The following is a 26,670-nucleotide window of genomic DNA, read 5'->3' as shown; positions in this document are numbered from 1 at the left end:
CCACTTGGTGCAGATATATATTGGGAATCTTGGATACAAGAAAATGATGATGTTGCTTTGCTTAAAAATAGCTTATGGTATACGTGGGCGCCTTCAATGTGTGAAAGTTGACCCTTACTGCCTGTGAGAGACTATCGTTTGTCAAGACTCAGTAGTCTTTTGAGCCAGTTCCCATTAGCTTGGTAGCTTTAAGTCAGCCACAATAGAGTATTTTCACCATAGAAATTGGCACATGGCACAAATTGGTGTTCCCTCCACTTTCAGCCAGTTGTTAAACACTTACCTGTGTTGCACTGGGGTTAGATAAGTTGTCAGAGGATTGCATTATAGGAGGGCTACCTAAGGTGAGTTCTTAAAATCAATAAAGATTTCAAGGGAGAAGAAGACCAATACCTAGCTGCAGTCATTTGCAAGGAGCAGTAGCACAAAGAGGGCATATTCTGCAGCACTTAGGAGAAATTTCTGTGGACTGGAACTCTGTGAACCTTGTTTGTTCTAGCCTCCAGCACTCCTTTCATTCTTATTATCAGGAAAAGCCCCACAGGGTATGTGCTCAATAAGAAGCTACAAAAGATGTCAACACATGTGCACCAGAACACAGAAGAGTCTTTAAAAAGTTTCTGAGAAAAAAAGATGCCATAAAATTATAACAAAACAAAACTATCCCCTGCAAACCAGAGACCTTCTCTGAGAGGCAGGCTAGGACCAAAGAGCTGATGCTGACTTTTCCACTATGTCTTGTACTCTTAGTGCCAGGTGAGCAATTAACCAAGGACAAATAAAAGGAGACAGTTAAGAAGACTCAATACAATGGTTGATTTCATTTTTTTCTTTTTACTTGAAAACTTTTTTAACCATCAAATTTTGGCAGTTACAAACCTGTACACTGTTTGGATTTTTTGTTTCTTTGTTTTTTGGTTTTTTTTTTTTTTTGTCATTTTTGTTTTGTTTTTCTTTTCTTTCTTTCTTTCTTTTTTCTTTCTTTTTTTTTTTTTTAAGAAAAAGAACACAAGACTGAATACTGCCAATAGCAATATGTGCAGGAACAATCCATTTCCATAAGGGATAAGAGTCACTTCAAGTGTTAGCTTTCCCCTTTGCATAAAGTTTGGTGTGTGATGTGTGTGCAATTTTAGGTGAGTGCGCATGTGTGTGAAGAAATGATACACCTCATTCTGACTCTGAAATGGCATAAAAACCAGCTACTTAATAACTGGGTAAAACACTTTCATCTTGAAAGAAAGGTCAATAAAAACATTTTCTTGAAAACAAAGTTAAAATGAAAACAGAACCAAAGAAAGATTACAGTATGATTCAAAATGATTACAAAACATCATTTTCAAATCTAAAATCCTCTTTGTGTGTGTGTAGTTACCTCAAAAGTTTGCAGACCAACAGCATGGATGATTTAGAATTATATTCGACCCTCCAAATTAAAGCATCCTGATAGGCATCAAATATAGTATCTACAAAAGCCTGGGAAATTGAAACCATTTATATACAATTTTATAAACATTTTAAACACCAAAACATACATCTTTTACAAACCAACCTGTTTGCAACAGGTAAATGTACAAGACGATCTCTGATACAGTGCTTAAAAAGAACTGCTTCCATTTCCAAACACATTTGTCACTCCCGAAATGCAGTAGTATGGGCTCATAAAATTGTTAAATAGTAGCAATTCAGGTATTTGCTCGCTGGAAGGGTACTACAGTACATACTAATGGGTCCAAACACACTCCAAATGACTATACGATTCTCTAGTGCATCCTAAACATTGGAAGAGACTAATTATGGCCTTTGTGTATTATTACATACTTGTAATTATTGCTTTTCATTATTACATAAGGAAAGAAATATCTTATTCTTTTCCTGTCTTAGCCAGCTGGCTAAATAATTAACTGATGCCAAACCTACATGTGGCGACTTTAAACCCCAGCATTATATAACCAGGAGCTCAAAGACATTGTGGGTTTTCATCAGAATGATGTGCAGTTGAACATTGCAGGGACACAAACCAGCAAAAATACATAACCACCTTCTCACAGATCACACAAAATGATAATGCTAAAGAAATGCCTCTTCAAATCACCATTTCCCATGGTTTGAACCCAAAAGGGTGAAACATAAAAACCTAACCACTTTAACAGTATTTGTGCACTGAAGGGTAGTAAAGTGAAGAGGCCAGACAATTATCTGAGACAATCTATGCAAAATGACGAGAACTTCCTGAATTGCTTCACACACACCTGACTTCTGGGTCTTAATTGGTTTATGTTCATCATCTCTTTGCTCAGACCCCCTGATTCTGATGATGCAGACACAGCATTAGTGGGGCTGGTGGATGTGAAGTAATCAAGAAGGCCTGTGGGCTATATGCTCTACTTGATGCTTTGGGGTCCCCAGGTTGCACTAGTGATTTCCAAGGGCAATTTCTGGAAAATCCCAGAGTAAATTCCCTTTCCAGACCTTTACACATTCTCTGATAGGTCAAACCTCAGATTCATGGATTTGACCTAGTTATATTACTGAGTTTTTTACCATGGCATTTCAGAAATGGGCAGGATGCAGGGAAAGCTGACATGGAACAGAACTCAGCAGCAAAATACTTGTAGAGGAAAGGAAATACATTAACACGTACTTTATTCATCTTTTATTGCCTCGTAGCTCCTGCTTATTGCATGACAGATGCCAACCATCCAGCTACTCTCAACCTAACCAGAATGTGTGCAATGTAAGTAAAGTGCCTACAACAGGTTGTGGAACATGGCTTCCCGGAGGTGGCACATGCATGTCGGAAAAAAGGGAAAGACACTAGTTGGCTTAAATTATTTTTTGTGTGGTTCATTGTGATGGAGGGGGTAGGGATAAACAGCAGCCAGTGCTGGTGGGTAGAAAATAAACAAATAAAAACAACAATAAAAAATGCACCTAGTAGGTAAATTGATGACTGATCTGAGTTCATCTTTGCACTTATCATTCTATTCCCATTTGAGAAACATTCATTTGGCAAAAGCAGCATTTTGATGAATTTCCAAAGAAATGTGTGAATTCTGTTAAAAATACCTTTCTGTGGGTTGGGGATGCTTCAAGGAAACAAGGATCATGAGGCTTCCAGAGAAATATTTTCCATGAGTTTTCTTTTCTTGCATATTCCAAAGAAGGAATGATAGGAAGTCAGAGGGTTCATCAGAAGCAAGAGGCTGCCGTGCTCAAGGCAGCTTAGTGGCGAACAATGTAAAGAGAAAATTGGCTAAATGGATGGGTTCTGGTCCTTATTCAGCTACTTACCTTCCTGTGTGAACCTGGGCAAGTCTCTTCCCCACTCTGGGTATGTCTATGTTTCATATTTACAAAATATGACCATTGAACTAGTAAATCTTAAGGACCCTTCCAGCTCCTTGAATCAGTGATGATCCTATCTGGTTCCACCTTGGCTTGACTGCAAACCACTTTGTAATCTACAGGGAAATCTAATTTTCCATAAAATGAGGAGATATCATGTATTTAAAGATAACGAATCAAAATATAATACTTGCTTGTCTGGTATATATTTAGCTGCAAAGATATTCTGCAGAGAATCAGGGCATGATACACTGAAGAAAGAGGCATTTATTATAGGTCACAGCCAAGTGTGGGCACAATTTTCTTTGGTGACTTCACAACTGCATTAGGACCTATTTATGCCTTCATTACAGTGTCAGTCAGGCATTGCCCCTGGAAGAGGTGCTGTGTAAGCAGTAGTGACTCATCTGCATTAATCTCCTTCTAATATTTCCTAGGGGCAAGAAATGAATTGTTAGTTTTACTTTGATGGTTTTTATGTCATTGAATTTTTAAAAGTGTAGCAGTGATTCAATTCTAGACCATTAGTTTGTCATTTTCTCTGTGATTCTTGCAAATGTGTTTCTTACATAAGGAAAATACCAAAGACTTTATTCTCCATAGCAGCCTTAGTGAAATTCATTTATTTCAAGACCACAGTGTGGATTAATGCCTCCGTGAGTAGGTCTGACCAAGAGACAGGAAGAGAAAGGCTGAAAAACCTGTGAAGTATATGCACTTAATTGGGAAGTTTGGGAATGAAAAGGAATTTTTTTTCATGAAACAAGTTCAGAAACACTGACTTCTATAAAGAAGTAAGTGGATTAAACACGATTGAAACAAATAAAAACACATCTGTGTGGACGACATGCAGACTCAGGACAGTACAATTTACACACCAATGCCAGATGTCATCAGAAATGGTGGACACAGAGACTTGCTCATCAAGCAAGATAGTGCAAATATGCATTTATTTACCATGGCCACAGCATGAGTAGCCATAATCTGATTGAAGCAAAAGAGGAAAATCACTCAACCTGTCAACTTGAACTTTTGAGTATTGGGTTAATGTGTTTCCAGTAGAATGATTCTCCTATCATTTTTGGAAAGTCATGGCCAAAGCCCACATGTCAGATGGGAGGAAACCCCCAGGGTGTAAATAAACATTACACATTTTTCAAATTGAGGTTAGTTTTGGAAACTTATAAAATACTGTTTTTAAAAAGCACAGTTTTGCTTTAAGTTAATATAAATGGCAGTACCAAAATAAAGTTAACTGAATCAGAGTAAAATACGGCATTTGATGTTCCTCTAACATCAAAGAGATCAGAAAAATTGGAAGGTACACCTTGCTCGCTGGCAGGATTTTCAACATGGTCCACTGCCTAAAACCTTCATATCAGCTTTCCTCAAGAGCAGCCTTACTGAGTGCAAGCACATATTTGTACATAGGCCCAGACACACACACTATTATAATTTATACACAATAACTAATCTACCTTCTTCTTCTTTTTAAATGTAATTGTATTTATAATGACAATGCTACCAATTTAGAATGACACTCATATTTTATCTGCATTATCAAGAACTGTGATTATCAGGCTGAAAATTTGAAAATATATCTTTCTCTCCTCCCCCCTTCCCCCAAATTTGTGAATTCTACTTAAATTTCTAAATATCTCTTATTCTGGAGAACAATATACAAACAGAAGCCAATTTTTGCAGCAATGTTAGAATCGTAGTTTTGGCAGGAATATTTACCAGAAAACACAAAAAAAGATAATCACCTTCTTTCAAATGTTTGAGCATTAACCTCCCCAACCCCCAAGATGAAACAACCAGCCTCACATATTGCTCTTCGTTGATAACTTTCTCAAAGAACATAAAACCCAACTATGTTATATTGGATGCTTAACACAAACAAAAATAACAGCATACTAATCATGTTACTCAAACCTAATTTTATAGCTGAAAATTGGGCAGCTTATTAAAAAAAATAGAATTGATTTCAGAGGCCTTCCGCCCATTTCTTTGTTCATTTAATGTTTCTCTTTTTCTTTCACCTAAGAGACTAACTTTTCCAACAACCATTACTACTATTTTCATTTCATTGGCTCAAAATTACATGCAACAATGTCTCCCTGATTGTTGCCAGTTATTAATACTGCAAGGGCTGATGCTGTCACACATTCCAGGGCACAATACTACACAGAACCATACAAGATCTCCAGTTTAATTTGAGGTCATTTACCCTGCTCCCTTGCATTCTTAGCCATGAATTCAGGTGCTCCTGCAAGGTAATCAATTCCCTCTCAGAAACAATTTCTGAGCCTTTCTCTTCACCTGATCAGAACCAAGCTTGCTGGTGACAGTGTGACTCCTGAAGAAGTTACTTGTGGAAAATACCATAGGTCCACAGACTACTCTCCATGGAGACATACACCCAGCCGATCTCCTTCCACTATTCCATGACACAAGGAGCAAAGCATCTGGAACATGTGCTCTAAACTTGGGTCTGATGCTGGGTCTCCGCAAAGGGATTGTGGAGGCCGGCGAGGCTGACCTCCCCCACGCTCTCGTAGTCACTCATGGCTACTTCAGAATCCTCAAAGCCGCAGTTGGCTGACACATCCGAGGATGAGGTGCCTCTCGAATTGTGCAAGGACAGAGACACACTGTCTGCTGGGCCCATGGTCTCTGTGCCCTGGTTCATGCTTATGGCAAAAGTACTAAATTCACAGCTGGCAGGTGGGCCCACTAAATCCGTTTCATTGGGAAATGGGTGAGGGGGGAGGTACTGGCTAGGATGGAACTGGGGCCTCCTCCTGCAGTCTGGACTCAGTGTGCTGGCCAGTGAGACAGGCTGGGAGGGTGGTAGGGCCTCATATTGGTCCGGGAAGTCCTCAGGGAGTGGTGGGGGCAGCTGGTCCTGACTCAAGAACTCTTCTTCATGAGGGGGTGGATATTCGCTATCAATGTCATAGCCGCCCAGGTAGTAATCGCTCTCCAATTCCCGTGTGCTGCCTTGGTGTGCAGACCCTCCATCCTGGTTCTCATAATTGGGCACTTCCTCTATGTCTGACAGGCGGGCCCCTGGCATCCAGTCAGAGGTGTCCCAGTGATAGGCTGTGAGAGAAACACCATGACAGTTAGTTTCCTCCAGAGTGGAGTTGGGGCAGGACTGGGAAAGGAACAGAGAAGGGACATGCCATGCAATTCTTAATATCCAGGAGACCCTCAGAAGCCAGGGTTACCTGCATGCTTCTTACAAGGGTTTATCAGGGCCAACCATGCTCTGACCCGGGGAGAACAAAGCAATGGCAACTGGAGAGATGGTGCCTGGTTGCAGCAAAGCCTCACACTCAGCCATGGCATGAGAGATGACTAGCAAGGGTTTGCTGAGGGAGCACATTCCTAGGACCCTTGACCCCAACCCCACTCCCTCATTCTCTCCACATGCTATGTGCATAGCCAGGCTGGCAGCATGCTCGCAGAGAGAGATGGATCCACTGCACCATGGATCACAGAAGGCAAGGAAGTGCACAGGTGGAGAGATGAATCACACACACAGGGGATAAGCCTGCAGAGGAATGCTGGTGGAGCTTTCACCTCCAGTACTGAGCACAGGATGCCTGAAACATGCCAAGTTCATAGAGAGGAACTCAGACAAGATGTAAGGAGAGGGACTGGGACAGGGTAAGAATGAACTCAGCAATGCAAGATGCATAAATAAAATGTTATGCTGGGGTTGTGGCACAGTCACCTCGGTTGTAGTTCTGTCCTTGGTCCATGACAGACACTGTTTAAATACAAAGTGAAAAGTAAATCTGACAGTACAAGTCATGTCAAGGGAGATAAAACAGAATGTTTTAGAAGACTTCAAAAAAAAAAAAAAAAAAAAAAAGATGATCCTAGAGAACTGTGGACTCTATTATGTTATATGCATATAGAGACATATCACAATGATACCCACTATTCTGTATGATTAACATTAACCAATAAAAAAGATTTTCTTAAAAAAAATAAAAAGAAAAGAACTATGGGCTATGACTAAGTTTAGCTTTAAAAAATTCCCCATTTAGGAGATAAAAAGATAAATCCCATATATATCATACCCCAATTTTATTAAATCACTAATAAAAGTTACCTGATTGAAACTAATCCCCATAGTATGATGACTTCACAAGTATTCCCAACTCACAGTAGGTGCTCAATGAATACATGTTGACCATAAGAATGAATTTAATATTAATTTGAATTCCAGTGAATTGGCTATCCTTCATTTGGAAGGGAGCTTTAAGAAGAGGAACCCACTTGTTTAAAAAATTATGGACAAGAATTTTTTCAAAAGTATTAAATCTATTCCAATTTATAGAAAAGCATCCAAAATCTTACTGAAAACCCCCTGAGTATCATTCCCTCTGCTTATTAAAATCACCCCTAGTATAAATTAACATGGAAGAAAAAAATTTAAGATAACTCTTTACACAAATACATGCTATGGAAGAAAATAAAGTAAATACCTTCATTTTCTATAGTGTCAACTACATTGTTGACAAGCTGAATGACAGTCACTATGGATGCTTGTGGCAGGAAAAAGAAGATGGGAGGGAGGGGAAGGACAGCTTCAGGTTAGTAGTGTATTTTAAACACAAGTTAAATAATTTTAACAACAACAACAACAACAACAACAAGGTGTGGTACTGCACATAAACACATTCTCTGCAATGATCCTTAGGGAATGTGTCAGTAGACATAGACACTTTTATCTACAGGGTCCCGGGGATTGTTGGAAGGGAAGAAAAACAGCAGCAAGTCCCGGGACAGTCCTCCTGAAAAGCGTGAGTGGCAGGGATTGCAAGGCCATAAATTCACACCTCATGACCCAGTAAAATCAATCTAGGAAGGCAGTGGCTCATCAAGTTCATACTAATTTCTCATTAGCAACTCCCAAAGGCTCTCAGAGAAAGACCTCACTATTCCCAGGGATAATTAGTTGTTGGTCAATCATGCTGCTCCAAACCCAATAACCTTTGCAAATCTGATGGCTTCACACTCATGGTAAGTTGCTAGTTGGAGCTCAGACCAACTCCAGGCCTGGCTCCTGATGCTAAGGTTCGGACAGAAGTCAGCACCTGGTCTCTCAAATAGACTCAAGAAGGAGATCCCTTGATCAATTTGGTTGCTTTAGGGACTGACACCCACAGTTTATGGAGAGGTAACTGGGCATAAAAAAATTGATGAAAGGTTCTAACACCACCTCTCTGCATCAAGACCAGTCTAGAATGTTAAACATGAAAAGGCAAGTGCAAAGTTTTAAGAACCTGTGATAACAGTCCATCAGGGATTATTGCTAGTGTTGCTGCCTGGAGTTTGGAAACTGTATACTCTTGGAGTTTTTATAAAATGCAAACTAGTTACAGCTATTCTTCTGAGTGGGGATGAGAAAAGCAGGATGCATGAAGACAAACAAAGGTCAAAAGTCTGTGCCTTTGACCTAAGAATGGTCAGAAGAAATCCACTGTTATATGAGCTCGTTATCCCAGTTTACAGATAAACGAAGGCTTATGTACTGTCAGGACTACCAGATGTTGGGCAAGGAAGTGGAAGAGATTTGGGGTGGGGGTGGTGAAAGAAGACTATTATACTTTCATGATGTTTCTATGATCTTGGAGCTCACTGCTCTTGTATTCACCTTAGAGGTAAGGACTGTGACATTTTCAGTTTGCACTTCTGTGTATATAATGCCCAGAAAATGAATCAGGACACAAAAAGAACTCAGTAAGAGTTCATGGGTTGAATGATAACATAAATTAATATATCCAATTTTTGTCAGTTGCTGGTAAATGGAAAAATGACCTAAAATATAAATCAAGGTAAGGCCACCTGTTGCTGTGGATGACTACTTGACATTATTCCCAGCTTGCTACTATATGGTAAACATTCACTATTTTATAGCAGTTTTACTTCCCTTTCTGCTCTATGGAGAACAATCCATCTTCTGGAGGTGGTTCCTCAGCTCAGCAAACCCAGTCCAGCATTCCCACCCTCTCCATAGCACAGGTTCACCAGAGGCCATGGTAGCCACTTTGGTGCCACTACAGCTGTCTATGGACTACAAGGACTTGCATTCTGGGTAGATGTGCATATTTCTGAAGAGCAGGTTCATAATTTTAAAATAAGTCCCCAAAAGCCTAGGACCCCAAATGATTATAAGGAAGATTCAACGGAATGAAGAAGTCACTGGTTCTATAGGAAGACAGTCTTGTCTCTGGTCAAATTTCTCATGTTGGGGAGGTTGGATATACAGTGAAAAGGGAAGAGATCATTGATAAAATTTTAAAAAGAAACATATCAGCCTATTTGTTAAAAGGCATACTTGGCATGAGGTGGTTCTCTCTAGAACCAAATCAAAGGGTCAATTCCTGATGCAGATTCCTGGGTCTGCTCTGAGCTGCAGCTTAATAGAGCCTCCTTTGGCAATGAAACTCAACAATAAAGTCAATTAGAAAGCTGGTGAACACACTCAAAACCCAAGAACAAATCAAGAAACAAAGCAAGTCACATCACCCTCCCCTAAACCACTGCCTTTCAGCACAGGAAGCAGAACCCACCCTCTGGAACAAATCTGAAGCCTCCTTACCATTGTCGTCACCAGAATCTGACTGGAAGGAGCTGAGGGACTGAACTTCAGAGTTGCTGCCTTTATTACTGCCTGCAAAGCAGGTCACTTCTCCCGGGTCATCAACCCCTTTGTCTTCACAGACAGCCAAAGAGAAAGCAAAAATGACACTGGTTACATTGTGCATATTTTCAGTCTGGCCTTCCTACCCCAACCTAGTTCACTTCTTGGGGCTCTTTCATTTGCTTCGAGAAAATAACTTAGCTGCACAATAGAAAATTGATTGTGCCATAGGGGGCCAAGGTCTGTCAATCAAGTGATTTACATTATGGATTTGAAACCTTTAACCCGTGGTAAATGAGCTTCCAAATAGCTGACAGCTGAAAGTAGCTGTTCCCTCCTCAAAGTGAAGCGACTTCATGAAGAGTGAAATGAGGATGAAGTGGCTACACTGCTCTTTGCCATTCAGACTGAATTTACATCATTTACATGAACCAAGGTGGTGTCAACACCAGGTTAAATGAGATTACTTTTAAAATAGGGGTATAAATATTTTATAGGCAGGAATGCAATTACATTTATCCTGGCTTCCATCTCTGGGGAGCAAGTGGAGTTTTAAGTTCTGCCTTCTAGAGGGCAGCGTGGTATCATTTTTGGGAATAACAATGTTCTGTACTGTGTCTGGCAGGAGGGCAGTCAGCAGTGTGGATGTGCGTTAGCCACATACTTCCTCCCTCTTTGCTATACAAAGATAGCCAGACCCCCCTCCACCACACACACACACACACACACACACACACACACACACACACACACAAAACATCAGGACTACTTTCTTATTTGACAGAATAAAGGAAGCTATAAAAACAGCTCATATCTTGAGGTTGTCAAGTGCAAAATGAATTGGTTGCCCAGAGATCGTCTCACCAGCTAACTCTGCCTTGCTTAACAAAGAAGGAAATGTATTCAATAAAACCCAACAATACTTTGGGGGGAAATGTGAGTTTTGGCCTGAGGTGGATTCTGGAAATAAAGCTGTCATTTCACGAAGCAGGGGTGGAAAATGATCACCAGGAAAAGCTGCAAATCATCACGTAGCACAGGGTACAAAGAGCCTTGGACTTGTGATTAAGGAACAGTTGTTCTTCGTGGCCACAGAAATCACTGTTTCGACCATAAAGGGTGATGTCAGGAGCAGGCAGGATGGCTCTGCATCTGCTGTCAGATGTTGAAACCACAGCAAAATGATGAGTTGGATAAACAACTCATGCAAGTATAGAGAGACGCCAGGGAGAAATTCACCCCCAACAGTCACACCACAAAATATGAAGATGTGCCTCAGCAAAGCACAACGTATACACAAGCTTAGCCCTGAACACAAGAAATAAAATGACAAATGATCCACACTGGTGAATGAAGTGCCCACAAATAAAACTCCCCTGCTCCTTCATTTATTCAAAACCCCCTTTGTCACTGAAAAAAAAAAAAAAAAAAAGAAAAAAGAAAAAGCCTTTTTGCTTAGTGGACTTGCAATACTCTAGTAAAACTTAACTCTACAGATAATTTGAGAGGGAATATATTTATGGTTGAAATCCAAAGGCAACTACTTAAAATAATAAGTGTGTCTATAGAAAGACAGAATCAGCAGATGGCATGCTGGGCAGCACTGGAGTAGAAAGATCTCATTCCTGGCCCCCCATTTTTCATCAAGATATCCATTCTTTCCCTCTTATTTTCCTCTCCATCCTTCCTGCCGAGGCTCCAAAGAGCAGTAGCAGAGTGAGGCAGCTGATATACAAACTCCTCACTTTGCTAGTTACATGACTTTAGGCAAGTTATATCACCTACTCACGCCAGTTTTCTCCTTCATAAAATGATGAGCTAGTAATAGTGCCTTCCTGATGTAATAGCATCTAGCCTTGACCATCTAAGGAGATGACCCAGCACCCAGCAATGATGCTTTACCTTTGTGTTCCCACCAAATCTCTTTATCCTTAATCCTTGCCACTGAGAGTTTCTTGAGATCATAAGAATCTCTAGTTCAGCATATGTTTGTTTGTTTATTTTTGGTGCCAGGGATTGATTGAACCCAGGGATGCTTAAGCACTGAGTCACATCCCCAGCCCTTTCTATTTTTTAAAAATTTGAGATAGGGTCTCACTAAATTGCTTAGGGCCTTGCTCAGATGCAGAAGTTGGCTTTGAACTTGTGATCCTCCTGACTCAGCTTCCTGAGCTGCTGGGATTACAGGAGTGTACCACCCCTGGCCTTAGTTCAGCATATGTATTTTAAGCCTGTGTCTCCTAGTTGGTTGTGTAGTACTTCATACTGCGGACCTTACTGATCCCTTTTTCTTGGTTTCTGCTCAGCTGCCCTCTCCTTTTTCTTTCCTTTCTTTGTTGGTAAGTATGTGCCTCCCTTCCTGTCCCTCCCTTCTGCCCATCACCCATAGGTAGGCATATCCAAGGTCCTTTTGGAAGCCTGGTTTGACCACCCTCTCTGCTCTTGCTCCTTGGTAAGCTCACCCTCCTCTACAGCCAACCATGTGGCATGCAGATGAAGCCTAAACATTTACCTCTAGCTTTGTCCCTCTATTTTGCTCAAGTGCTCACTCTAGGACTAGAAATACTACTTTCTTCTGACTTCCAGAACACATTCTGAGTATTACTTATGTGGCTAGCTTGCATTATGGTCAATGGTACCATTTTGTGAAAAGAGCATGGACTGCAGGGATTCTAGCAGACCCAGATTGGAATACTACCTGCCTCCTACTAGCTGTGACCTTGGACATGCAGTATTACCCTTTCTTGGACTCATTTTTCCCCATTTGATAAATGAACCAGTGTGAACATCCTGTGCGAGGACATGTCACAGGGAATGCTCTGGTCACGTGGGTCCTCTTTCTTCCCTTCATTTCTCTTATGGTGCCAACACCTTGCAGACTTCCTATAGGGGGGAACACAAAATGCCCCACTGCTACTTCCTACTCACTCTCAGTTCCAGCATCCCAGCCATTCTTCCGAATGGAGTCGCAGTCAGAGCGGCAGGGTGACACGGCTGGAAGGTTGGGGGCCACACTGCACACGACCACACCCCGCCGGGCTGTCAGGATGCGGGGAGACTCTGGGTGAAACGTGGTCATCTCCTGGTGCTCGCTCCCCAGCCCATCCACGATCTTATCTAGGTTGCTCCTGGAGTCGCTCTGGAAGCAGGGGGTGTAGGCCATGGGACGCACAGGCACCTGCGGTGGCCCCACCTCCTGGTAGACGTTGCGGCCGTCCCCGCTGCCACGCAGGTTCCGGAACGGGATGCCATTGCTCTTGTTGAGCAAGGCAGCGGTGGCCGGGTCCTGCACCAGCGTGATGTTGTTGCGGGAGTAGTTCTTGCGGAAGACTTTTTTGCGGAAGACGATGAAGAGGACGACCAGGGTAAAGATGACAAAGAGGACGACTGCGATGCCAATGAGCTCTTCCTTGCCAACGTAGGAGTGGCCGGCCTGGATGTTGGGCACCACCACCGGGCGGAGCCCGCAATACTGGCCTACGTAGCCCGGGGTGCAGTTGCAGAGGAAGGAGCCAAACATGTTGACGCAGGAGCCACCGTTCTCACACTCCTCCCGCTCACACTCATTGATGTCCTCCTCACACCTTCAGCAGAAAAACACACAGAAGCCCCTCCCCAACATCAGGACCAGTTGACACAGCCTTGTGTACCAGAGCTCAAAAAATAGGACATCATTAAAAGAGGAGAAAGCACCTGAGAGGTATGGGTGAAGCATGACCAAAAAAAAAAAAAAAAAGTGTGTGTGTGTGTGTGTGTGTGTGTGTGTGTGTGTGTGTGTGTGGGGCAGTTGATTTAGGCATTTCTGCACCCACAGTCCCCCACCCCATGCCCAGGTCCTCATCTTGTGTAAAGGTATTCCTCCCAACCTTCTCTCTCAAGTCTTTGTTCCCCTACTGGGAAGATTGTGCCAGGAGAAGGGAATAGTACAAAAAGTACCAACAGATGCTATGGAAAGGTAGTGGTCTCCAAATTCTCCTGACCACGTTCGTATCTGATTTTTAGACTATTCAGTTTTAGAAAGGACACACAGTGTATCACTCTCACATTATGTAAAATACTCCTTGGCCCAACAGGAACTGATGATGCTGGCATAGGACCTCATAATCAAATATACCAGTGTTTCTGCAGAGAAACATGGATGTTTGCACTAAATTAGAGAAATAAAGACTAGAAAGAGCCTCAGAGTAGTTTTCAACAGATTTTTCTACCAAATTAGCCTGCCACTGATGTACTTCAAACCACTTTAGTCCTCCAAGCTTTTGAGATTGTAGAATAAAGAACTGTGAACTTATATATCCATTACAGGGTTTCTGGTGAGGAAAATGTTTTTGGTTCTGACCTTTACCTTTAATGATTACAGTAATTTTTGGTCCCTCCAGGAAACCGGGTGTTGTAGGGGTAGGTGGGGTGGGGGTGGGGGGTGAATGGCTAACTTGCAGATTCTGTGCTTATGTTAAAGGTGAATGCTAAGGCAGATTATCAGGAGAAAATTACTGAAGCATTCTAATGAAAAATAATTAAATCAATTTTATTCCCTTTAAAGCAATCCATGCTTCACTTTGAGTATAATAAGGCACACATTTAAGTCTTACTTTTCTTGTTTTAACACTCTTTGAAACCATAGACCTTCTTTCCTTTTCTCTGCTTCAGCAATTGTTCTAATATGTTCATTTAAAAGGCCCAAACACCTATATTTTTGGTAATCCACCTTTTAAAATGTAGCCAAATATCCCTAATTTGAACAGATTGAGGCCAGGTCAGCCGGAAATTAGTTAGAATCACAGAGTATTTAAAAATAAATGCAGCTTTATTGCTTTAAATTACATCCAGCAATTCAAAGTCAGCTAAGTATTTCCTGGAAAAGTCCTCAGGAGATTTGCTCTAATGAATACATAAGACTGATCTGTAATTAGAGTATCACTTGCTTGAGATTTTACATATATATATATATATATATAATTTTTGAAATGATCAAGGATGGTTGAAAGTGGAATTTTACTAAGAATTTAAAACATTCCCTTTCCATTTGGCACTTTAATTTCACTCATTTCTTGGAGGAAAAAAAGGCTTGCAAAAGAAAGGTAAGGTTTAGTTTCGTAGAATGATCATAAAATATTGGTAGTAGAGTCCTATTAGTGGATTCTGGAGAAATGGGTAGTATATCTGTCTCAGAATTATATGGGATATATTAGGTGGCATCAATGGCTTTCTTTGTTTTCCCCTTATTATAAAGTACATGGCAGTTATAAAAATTTTTGAAAATATAGAGACGTATAAAGTAAAAAAAGTATGTAAATTACCCATAACCACACTACCAAGAGATAATCCCTATTAACCTTTTAATCACTTGAAAGCAGTTTTTATACATAAAGACATTAACCCTCTGCCTGGTAAACATTTTATCCTGGTGAAATGCTTATTCGTTTGTGTTCTTAGTAATAAGAAGCAGCATGGCAAGAGACTATTACATAATCTCACTTACGTGACTCCGGTGAGCCCAGCTTTACAACTGCAGATGAAAGTGTTTCCTATGGGGTCACAGGATCCTCCATTGCGGCAGGGGTTTGGGAAGCAGGCTGTGATCTCTGATTCACAGTTCCTCCCCGTGAACTGTGAGAGACAGGTACACTGGTAGCCTGGGGAAAGAGTGCTTCATGAGCCAGGGGTGCCACTCGTGATGCTCAGAATGCCTTGGGACTCAACTTTAATATGTAACATGTCCCCCCAGTTCTGTGTTGAACTGTATCGTAAGCAGGGCCCAAATTCCAAAGATGATTAACAAATTAGTTTTTTGGAATACATCTTGCCACAAAAATGCCAAGTTCCAATTTGAATTCCCTAAGAGTACACAAAAATTCACCTAATTATCTACATGCATGGATGCTGGTGAGAACTGTAAAAGATGTGCACAAGGGACAGATACCAAGAACAGACACCAGGATGGAGTACAGGGGAAGAGGGGTGCCTTTCCCACCACACTGCTACTGTAAACAGCAAGACATTTCCAGATGGGAGTAGTGTCCTATGGATTTCATATACCTCCTTTCCTGAGCCCCTCTCCTATCCCTGTGCCTTTTCTCTTTAGCCAAGAACTGAAAGTACCCCCTGAAGGAAAGTGAGGGAAGAAAAATGAGGTTGTTTGTCAAGACAGTTGAGCCTCAGACTGACATATGCAGGGGTTAATGGGAGAATTCCAGTCTTCATCTAGCTTCTCTATTCAGATTCTGATTTTTGTACCTTTTTTGCTTTCTCTATTCATGAACCCATCACATAGAAATAGGTAACAGTACCCCTACCACAGAGATTATTAAATATCGAATGAGGTAGGATTATAAAATAAAACAATTATCTTTTTCTTAGAGTAGGAGAGAATGAATAATTAGTAAGGGTATTCTTTTTTCCCTTCTTAAAAAGAACCTCAAAGGTCCTGTGTTTTCTGTTATGTGGAAGCTAGAGAGGAAGAAGGAAAAGAGTGGGGGCGGGCAGATCTCATGAAAATCAAAGAAAAGGGACCAAGGGGTAGAAGGTAGGGGGTGAATGCTGGGGAGTGTTATTGACCAGATTACATTGTCATATTTTGTATTGCATGCATGTATAAATATGTAACAAAAAATCCCATCAGTATGTACAAATACAACGCACCAATAAGAAAATTGGGGTTCATTTTTATTCTTGTTGTTGTTGTTGTTAAAGTTATACATGTGCATAATGAAGAGTCAGATCATTTTACATGTTTTGTTTTGTAAAACGAAGTATTTAAATAACCTCAAAGTAACTTGGGTGGGCATTCCTTTTATTTCCAATATTTCCTTCTGTGGAATTTTTAAATTTTGTTTTTATTTCATTCATGGGGATTTCCTATTGGCTTTCCACTGTAACTTTTATTTCGAGCCTTTGGCCCTGTCTCATAGAGACATTCTTCTGGTGGCTCTACATTCCAAGATATGGTAACTTTGGTTATATCAATAATGGGTGATGATAGTACTATAACTATGAAATGCTCTTTACATTAAGTCATATAGTGAACTATGATTATTTTAATTTTCATGTCCAACTTTGTTTTTGTTCTTTATGTGTCAACTTGGCTAGGTTACTGGTGCCCAGTTCTTTGGTTAAACACTAGTCTAGATGTTTCTGTGAAGGTATCTGTAGGTGTGCTAACATTTACAATAGGTTACCATAAGTAAAGCATGATGTGGGTGGAACTTGTCCATTCAGTTTGAGCCCTTAAGAAGAAGGAATTCTGCCTCAGACTACAACATAGAAGAATCTTGCCTGACCTTCCAACCCATTGGCTTGCTGTGTGATTTTGGAATTCAAGACTGCAAAATCAACTCCTACTTGAATTTCTAGCCTACCAGCCCATGCTATAAGATTTGGCCTTGTCATCCCCTAAGTAAAGGAAGGGAATTCCTTAAAGTTGATCTTTCCTTCCATATATGTTTTGAGTTAGAGGATTTCCTTACTTGTTTGTTAATCTTCACTTATAAACTTATATTGAAGAGTGTGGCACTAAAAAACTAGAAATCTGGTAGGAAGTTCTGAGCACATGGGAGTGGCTTATAAACTCTAAAACTGAGTCAGTATCTTTGGGTTGGCTGATTTCCCTGGTAAAGATTGTTTTTATCACCTGCCCAGAAAGAGGACAAAGGCCTGGATTCCAATACTGGAGGGATTAACTGGTGGAGGAGGGGTGGTTGTGGTGGTTTTAGCATCCAGTGAACATCATGTTTACTTAAACCTGTCTGTGAAGCACAGTGCCAGGTGTTCTCCAGTTCCAAGACCCTGCCTCTCAGTAGTACATGCAGGTTTTTCCAGGATGTGGGGCAAGTGGTTTCTTGGCTATGCAGAGGGGAGGTAGGAATCCAGATCAATTCTACCAGCCTCTTAAACAGACCTTTGACCAATTCTTATTTTACATCTGCTATGGTTTGGATAGGACTTAAGTGTGTCCTCAGTGGTGCTTAAAAATTGGTCCTCAGTGTGGAGATGTTGAGAGGTGGTAGGATCAAAAACCGAAGTCATCATACTATAGTGAAATTTGCATTCCAATGTTTATAACAGCTGGTTATGGAACCAGCCCAGGTGACTATCTACAGATGAATAGATAAAGATAATGTGATGTATATACACAATGGAGTTATACACATTCAAAAAGAAGAATGAAATCATGGTATTTTCTAATAAATCAATGGAACTGGAGAATATCATTCTAAGTGAAGTAAGTCAGACTCAAAGTCAAGGACAAATGCTTTCTCTCATTTTGAGGAAGCTAGAGAGGAAAAAGTGATTTTTAAAAGGTAGAACTTACAAAAATGGAAGGGAGATCAGTAAAGTAAAGGTAGGAGATCAAGGGGGAGGGAGGAAGGATGGAAGAGGCAAGAATGGGGGGGATAAAATCAACCAAATTATGTTATATGCATATATGAATATATCACAGTGAATTCTAAGTAAAATTATAATGCACCAAAATGAAATATATATATATATATATTTATATATATATAAATAAATAAATAAATATATATATATATTCCCTGTTCCCTTTCCTCTACCCTTCTGATCTTCCATATATATCTGGAATGTATATGTGTGTGTGTGTGTGTGTGTGTGTGTATATATATATATATATATATATAAATATATATATATTTCATTTGGAATATATATTTGTGGAAGATCAGAAGGGTAGAGGAAAGGGAAGAGGGAAAGGGAGGAGGGGAGTGAAAAGAGAAGTACTGGGGAATGTATTGGAGCAAATGATGTTGTGGACATATATGAATGTGTCACAATGAACCCCACTATTACATGTAATTATAATATAGTAATAAAAACATAAAAAGGTGGGGCATAGTGAGATGTTAGGCCATTAGGGGATTAAAATTAAAAGTAAAAAATTACTTTCATGGTTGTGTGGTTGTGACAGCAAGCTGCCACCATTACTGTGAAGTGGCCAGTGAGGCTTTCTTTATTCCTAAGATCTTTTGCAAATACTGTAGAGAGCCATCTTCACTCTTAGGTGCTGAACTCTTGGGCTAACAATGTGGTTAGTGACTGATGTTGGGATTTTGTGAATTGAGTGCTGCAGACACAAGATAGTTGGAAATCTATAGACTGAGACAGTGTGTACTCTCATGGATATTTTTACTGGATTCACATTGTGGATACAAACTGTTCAAAGAAGGCCAGCCTGAAGCCTGTGGGAAGGAGGCAGTAGTCTCAGGTATGCTTGCTTCAAACTATGCTGACTTAGGTTATTTTTTCCATTTTAGGAAGTTGCACACCTTAATAGAATTGGAAACTTCTGAAAGCATGTGGGATTGGGAATATCCTTCTTTGTGTCATCTGGCTAATCCTTGATCAGAATGGCATGTCATTTAGAGATAGAGTGACTTGTGAGAATGAATTATATTCTTCCTTAGACTGAAGGGAGGGGTGAGACAGGCACAGCATAGAAATGCATATCAATGATGAGGAGGGAGGAAAGCCAGGAAGGGGCTAAAGCAAGTTGGGTAAACTATACAGCTCTTATTTGGCAAACCTCTGAAATTTCTTAAACAAAACTCTATCAGAAGTAGCTTGGAGAAGGAAAGAGCTAAGGAGAAGCTGTCTAGAAATAAGCAATATTTGAATCACTATCAAGGAAACTAGACTACCTTGGGTCATGGGATGAGTTCTTACCCAGTGTCAGAGAGGCAATCTTATGCCTCTGTGCCTTGGAAAATAGGAATTTAAAATGGGACATTACTTCTAGTATGCTATTTCACTCATACACATTTTCCTTCTGCATTCTGTTATCTTCATGATCTTTCTGTGGGACATCTAATACTATTTGATGCAGCAGCCAGTTTGACTGATTCACCTCCAAATGAGTGCCTATGTAAATTAGCAGGGGTTTGCTGGAGCTAGCTCAGAAGTTCCGAGACATGACTGTTAAATACTTGAGAAATTGGCATGCCACTTGTTAACATCAGACATGATGTGAGTATTTACACCACAGAAATCAGCAAATGCTACAAATATGGGCCTCTACTTTTAAGAGCTGGTTTACTGGCACACCCCTAGAATAGTTATTATGACAGGGACTGGGATCACAGGGTCAGAAAAACATCATCTAGAAGCCATTTACAGCTTTTTTTTTTTTTTTCCCCGGTGCTGGGGATTGAACCCAGGGTGTTGTACATGCAAGGGAGGCACTCTACTGACTGAGCTATATCCCCAGACCATTTACAGCATTTTACAGATGAGATACTGAGGCTCAGAGAAGCCGATTACTGATTCAGGATCATGAGGCTGGTGTGAACCCAGATAGTCTGGGTCCAAAGTCCTAACCTGTCAACATTGTCCTGAATTGTATTTTTAACACCTTGTACTTTATTATATTTCCTTTGTAGATTTCTCTGCAATCAGAAGGAGGTAAACTATGATCTGCTCTTACAATCTGAAGCCCATGGGGGAAAGGAGCAGAGGTGCTTTGAAAGTAATCTTTTAGAACTTTAAATCTGGAGAAGTTTTTATGTTAACAAAGGGGAAAGCAATTCAATTTTTTAAAAAAGTACTTAGATTATTCTTTTTGTAATGAAAGAAGAATGATATCTATTGTTCAGCCTCTGTGAAAGACTTGTTTATCAAAATTAACTTGCTTTCATAAAGCATTGGTTATTAATTATCATATCATGGGCCCTATTTTTAATAATTTTATAATATCAATGCTTGTCATAATGACACTAAGTGATCTAATGCTATATTGTTTAAAATCACTTCCAGACATTCTATGAGGATCATGATAATCAGACAAAGGAAAAAGAACAGACTCCAGTAACATCCCAGTTCCAGGGGGATGCTAGAGAGGCCAGTGAATGTCCAAAGACATCTTAAGTGATTAAGTGGAACTTGACTCCTTATTACTGATTCTCCAATCTTTCTCCAAATCTGTTTTGGCATTAGCACTTGTCAGTGAGCCAGAGCTCCTTACGTGCTAGAAATAAAAGGGACAGTCTTAAAGTTATTTCCCGTTGCTCTCCAGGAAGCAGATAAGCTATAACAAGGTATCCAACTTGGTATCCTTCTGGGAGCCAAATAATCATTAAATAATAAAGTGAGTAGCATAATAAAGTTACTACACTTTTCAAGCATTACCATAAGTTGCTATCACACACAAATAAAGGTAACAGAGTTCTAAGATTTATCCAGGCACTATTTGATCACAAATAATATTTGACACTTTGATAAACATAAAAGAAAATATAATTCATTGGATAATTTCAAAATCTTATTTAAAAGAGATTTTCTTCTTGTTAAGCAGGAGACTATTAAACAATGAAATCATTATTAAGAACAATAGATTATTATGTGACAGAAAAATTCTAAGACATTTCTATGCCTTATATCTAATTTAATTCTTATAGCAATTCCATGCTGTATGTACTATTATAATTATTTTACAGGTGAGGAAATAGAAGCTTAAATAAGACAGTTTTCCTTAAGGTTACCTATGCTAATGAGTAGCAGATATACTTAATAGTAGTTTCAAATTCAGAAAGGAAATGGTCTTACCAGCATCGAGATACATATACAAAAAAAGTCATAGCTTCTTTTCTTTCAAATCTTGGCAAAACGAGAAGTGTATTTTTAAGCACTGTCTCAAAGCTGTGTTCCTGTTTACAATCCTTCTAGTTATAGCAGATGCAGATGGTTTTGAAATCTGCACCCAGACAAACTTAAAATGCCTTCTCTTTTCCTAGCTCAAAGATGAACATTGAAAAAAAAAAAAAACGATTAAATGCAAAAATAGATATGGAATAAGCAATTATAGAGGGAATTTGGGCTGGGCAACAACAGCAAAAAAAATCAAGATAATTTCTATTTTATTCCTTTGATTTAGCAGTTATTTCCGACCTGGTTCATCCAGGCAATGGCCTGCACCCTCTGCCCCACTCGGTGGTGTAAATACAGGAAGAGAAAAACATGTTTTTCTGATCAGGCTTGGCAACCTTGATAAGGGAACGTCTGCCTGCTGCACAAAGGTAAAAGAAATGACAGTAAATGTGCAATGAGCACATTTAGATACTGAGCTAAGTCAGTATCAGTCTTCATGCTTGCTAAATTATGGATTTTATTTAGAAACTACAAGAACTTACAGGACTTGAGGAGGCATCTGTGATGGACGGTGAGGGCCTGGGTGCAAGTTTAAGTTCTGCCTGTTGCTCACCAGCTGAATATGATTGTGACTGTGATGCCTGACCTTCAGGAACCTCCCTACTTTTTTTTTTGACAAGTGATACTCACCAACACTTCATAAGGAAACAAAAGATTTCTGAATTTATAAACCACAATGCAACACATAAACATTAGGCACTTTACTGTTGTTATTTCTTCTAATCACTATGAATTCTGAAATCAACTGCATCTCTGTTTTACTCATAAACCAAACAGCTGAATGTCATGTGAGATTTTTACTAAGGCTGTTGGGCTCAATACTGGGAGATATTCAGATCTCTGTTCCATGTGAATCTCAATTCATGTGAGAAACCTGGTGGATGCATTACCACATGAGATACTAATCACAAGTGGGGACAAGCTCCAAAGCCAGCCAGCCATGGCCTCCATCATTACCTTGCCATTTCAACTTTTAGTCACTTTGACTTTTCTCTTTAACCAAGCAGGCTACATCCAATGCCTTTAGACCTTGTAAAATGAAACCTTTGAAGAGGAGAACTATAACTTTCCCTAGGAGAGCTGGCTCACCTTTCATACATTGTATATTGAGTCAAACCTTTAATATTTTCTTTGAAGCTCTACAAACCTTTAGTGTACTAGCAACATGAGGCACACAATAAATTCTTACCTTCTAGTATGTTCTTTGTTCTTTTGTGTGCACATAACCTATTTTAGAGTTTTTCTACTAGTAGCTATAATTATTAATGCTATTATTGTGAGAATTTCCCAGGTACAAAACAACGACAAAAGATTAATTCAATATTTAGAAGGAGGTTACCCAGAAAAGAAAAAAAAATTCCAAAGCTGAAAAACTCACCCAAATTATGTTCACAGTATATTCATAGTGTGTCTGGCTTCTCCCTACCAGTGTGCTTGGTCATTGGGTGAAGCATATATGGGAATGCTGTTCAATTTCCTTAAATCATCTGTGAGGTGGGGGAGGTTGTACAAGTGGCATTCATTGATCACAAGAGAGCAGCAAGGCCCAGAATTCGACACAGATCTTAGCACAATGCAGGCACTCAATTGAAGTTTGACAGACCAAAATTAACCTATACCAGTGATCGCTTACAAGTTAAGGACACAAAATATTCAACAAATCTGGCCCAAAGTGGCATGGGGACTTGGTTGCCCTGAACAGCTGAGCATTTGCAACATTTGAGAACCCATTTCATGCAACCTGATAGCCAGAATACTCACAACTGCTTAGAGAGAATGGACAGACACTATTATTTTTATCTTTGAAGTGGAGCTCAGGGTAACCCCAAATTCCTAACAGGGGAATAATGCTTCCATCTTTCATCAAAACAATTTTTAAAAAGTATAGGCTGTTCATTTGACTTTCAATTTCCCTGTGTCCTGTGTCTGTTTACCTTTTCTGGAACTCACCAAGGGGCATTCCTGGAAGCATGGAATCGTTGGGATCCATGAATGTCAGTGGTTCTGAAACTTGGGTGTGCATAGAACCATCCTGGAGACTCATTAAAAATAAAGATGCCAACATTCTTCCCTTGTGATTTAGATTCTATATGTTGGGTGCCCTACCTCCAAGCTTTTCTGGGTAGTAAGTGCAATAATTTATAAATCAATTCAGTACCCTAACAGAAAGTACCTCTGATATGGACAGCAATTGATGGAGGCAAGTAAATAGGTTTTCCTTTTTTATTAATAATCAAGAAACTTTTAAAAATAATATTGTCTTATTTTAACAAGGGCCTCAGGTGATCTGATGCATCTTACAGTTGTATCTGTAAGTCTATAATATGAGAAACAGAACTAGAATTTTTCCCAGGCAGCTGTTCTAGGGCAGTTCAGAGAAAAATCAGTATGTCATGTAGGGAGCTTGTTAAAATACAGATTGATTGAGTGGGTTTGGGGTAGGATCAGAGGTGCGCCTTTCTAACATTCCCAGTCATGATGATACTGGCCTTTAGAACTTTGAATAGCAATAGGGAAGAGCCTGGGCTGAGGAGTTCTCACAATTTGGGTCAAATCTGGATTCACCACTTTTGTGCTGCTAGGCTAATTAGTAGCATCTCTGGCCCATTTCTTCTTAAGGGGTGGGTTAGTGGGAGGGAAGAATAGACCATTCCCACAATATTGTTGTAAGAATTAAAAGTCCCAGTGCATCAGCTCTGACAAGGTAAGCCCTTATCATAGTGCCCAACACACAGCAAAGGTCTAAGAAACAGTAAGTCTTAGTACCAACAATGTACCCAACTTTTCATTTCAGGCCTTAGGCTTCTAGTCTCATGAAAAACTGTCTGAATGTCTATTTCTGGACCAGTGACTACCTGACTTAGTGTATTGCTTCACCAAATGGTAGCTTAGCCTCATTTGTATTTTCTGTTAACAAGCTTAAGATGAACACAATAAGGCACCCAGAATTGAGCATTCCTAATTCAGATTGTGGGTGCTTACTGTGTGGTGCCTTGCTTACTAGGTCTGGAGATGTAAGGGTCAGAATAGGCCCTAACAATTTCTTCTCCAGGGTGGTTGCTATTTCCAGTTCATGTTTATGAAATACATATAATCTAAGGCATTACCAAGAGAAAGAGCCTTCCCTCTGTGGTTGATTTATAGAGTCATATTCATCCTCTTATTACAAGTCAGCATTCTGGGCTTTCATTCCCCTGGGGTTCTATGGCTTCCTTCTGGGGCAGCCAATGTTATAACACTGATGAAAACCACTGACCATGTCATTCCAAGCTAGAAGATGTGGCTTCCTTGCCCTGATTCATGCCAAGAGTTTGATTGGGTTTGGGGGTGGTTGAAGCACTGCTTCCCTGAAATAAAGTGCTTCTTGCTTGGGTTGCCTGCCTCAAAGGTTCTAAATGTTCTGCAACAATGTACTAAGATGGCCACAGCTTGAGAATGGAGTCTCTCACCAGGAAAGCTGATGACCAATGCCTCAGCATTCTTCGGTGGTCAAGAGGAATACCATACCAAAACAAGTATCCTGGAATTTTAGAGGAACATGTGGAACAAATCACAACAACTGATGTTCAAATAAATAAATTTTGTCCTCAGTGTTGTCATGTGCAAAGTCACCTATTAAGCACTCCATCTACTTTCCGTAGCCCAGATTTCCTCTTTGAATGCTGCATGCATTCCAGCCTCTGATCTGGGGACCCAAGACTTTCGCTCTCTGTGATTAGATCTTCCTGGCAACTAGAGAGAATTCTTGAGGGCATGAATACTTTTTTATTAAAAACTCAAGTCTTATTCTTCTTTTTAAACTAAGCAATTATATAGCTAAGATTTTCCTTGTATTTTAAGTAACCTTATAATTAACTACACAGTTTCATAGACATAAGTAAAGGCCAAATTTTGGTTCTTTCTTTTCTTTTCTCCCTTCCTCTATTTGACACTAGGTAGAACACAAGAACCCAGCAAAAATTCCTCTGATATGGGATCAAGAAAATAGATTCTTTCTCTTCTTTTCTTAGAAGTCAAGGCCTCATTCCTATAACCAGGAAGGAGGTAAGAAACTCCTCATACATTAGAAGAGGAATCTCCTGTGCTTTTGGTCCCCAGGAAAATAACAGGAGACCATACTCTGTGTGTGTGGAGTGGGGCAGGGCTGCTGAACTAAGTACCACTGAAGTAGGCTTGGGAATAGCTTTGGTGGTAGGCTGCTCCTATGGGACCCCCTATTAAACACAGATACTGAGTTTGAGAAAAAAAGGAGTTGTGAAAATGGAACTGAGGAAAGACACTATCTTTGTTTTGGAAAAACCCCTAGGTACAATAGGGAGACTTGAACTGATAAAAGGCTGTATCATTTTGTAAGAAAGAGAACCTACTATAGAGTCCCAGCCCCAATTCCAAAAATAGAATGACGTGAAGAGCAGGGGAGGAAGAGGAAGTGGATTCTAGGCAAGGCTGGGCCATTAGGGATGGGATGGCAAGTTCTCTAGGCTATGTGGAAAGTATATGGCTGGCGGGTCCTTCATGCTAAAATTTTATTAAACTAAAAGGGATTAAAAAATAGAGAAAACTTCTGTTTTTCATAGGGGTCTTATTTAATTAACATACCTGCCCTGAATACTTAGCTAACAGATTTCATGGCAATAAAAAAATAAAATGCATGTTGAAGAGCAAGATTCCATGGTCTTTTTCCTTCATTCAGTGATTATTATTATTTTAAAGATAACCCATTGTGGAAGCCCATAGCTCTGCCAGCAAAAACAACGTCCTGCCATCGTTAAAAGTATGTTACAATTTGTGGCTGTGTACCCAGGATTTGACATGGAGTGGTGTTCTATTTCAACCCAATTTAATTATATGCTCCTTTTATATATCGTAGATGGCTCACACTAGCAGAATTGTTTTGCCTGGTGAAAAACTGGCCATGACTTGTCATAATGGGCTGGTTTATAGAACCACTGAAGTATAGTTACTGCCCATCATTCGGGAATTATGGCACCATAACAACC

The 26,670-nt window shown here is 40.0% G+C and overlaps 1 protein-coding gene across 5 annotated transcripts in view; it reads right to left on the bottom strand.

Moving 5' to 3' along the window:
• Positions 1-824: 824 nt before the first annotated feature.
• Positions 825-26,670, bottom strand: part of FAT3 (FAT atypical cadherin 3) — a 621,727-nt gene continuing 595,881 nt past the window's right edge. For 2 of the 5 annotated variants that reach the window (XM_079105519.1, XM_079105516.1), the window contains 6 exons: positions 15,495-15,648; positions 12,941-13,596; positions 9,971-10,084; positions 7,851-7,910; positions 7,091-7,126; positions 825-6,453 (listed from right to left, as the gene is read on the bottom strand). In XM_079105519.1, the coding sequence (XP_078961645.1) occupies positions 5,831-6,453; positions 7,091-7,126; positions 7,851-7,910; positions 9,971-10,084; positions 12,941-13,596; positions 15,495-15,648 (1,643 nt within the window). In that variant the 3' untranslated portion in view covers positions 825-5,830. Of the gene's footprint in view, positions 6,454-7,090; positions 7,155-7,850; positions 7,911-9,970; positions 10,085-12,940; positions 13,597-15,494; positions 15,649-26,670 lie in introns of all 5 variants that reach the window. The other 3 variants (XM_079105520.1, XM_079105517.1, XM_079105518.1) reach the window with 3 other exon arrangements.

This window comes from Sciurus vulgaris, assembly GCF_902686455.1.
Source record: "Sciurus vulgaris genome assembly, chromosome: 11".
NCBI lineage: Eukaryota > Metazoa > Chordata > Mammalia > Rodentia > Sciuridae > Sciurus > Sciurus vulgaris.
Note: the sequence above shows the minus strand (reverse complement) of the source record. Positions and strands in the feature narration are given on the sequence as shown.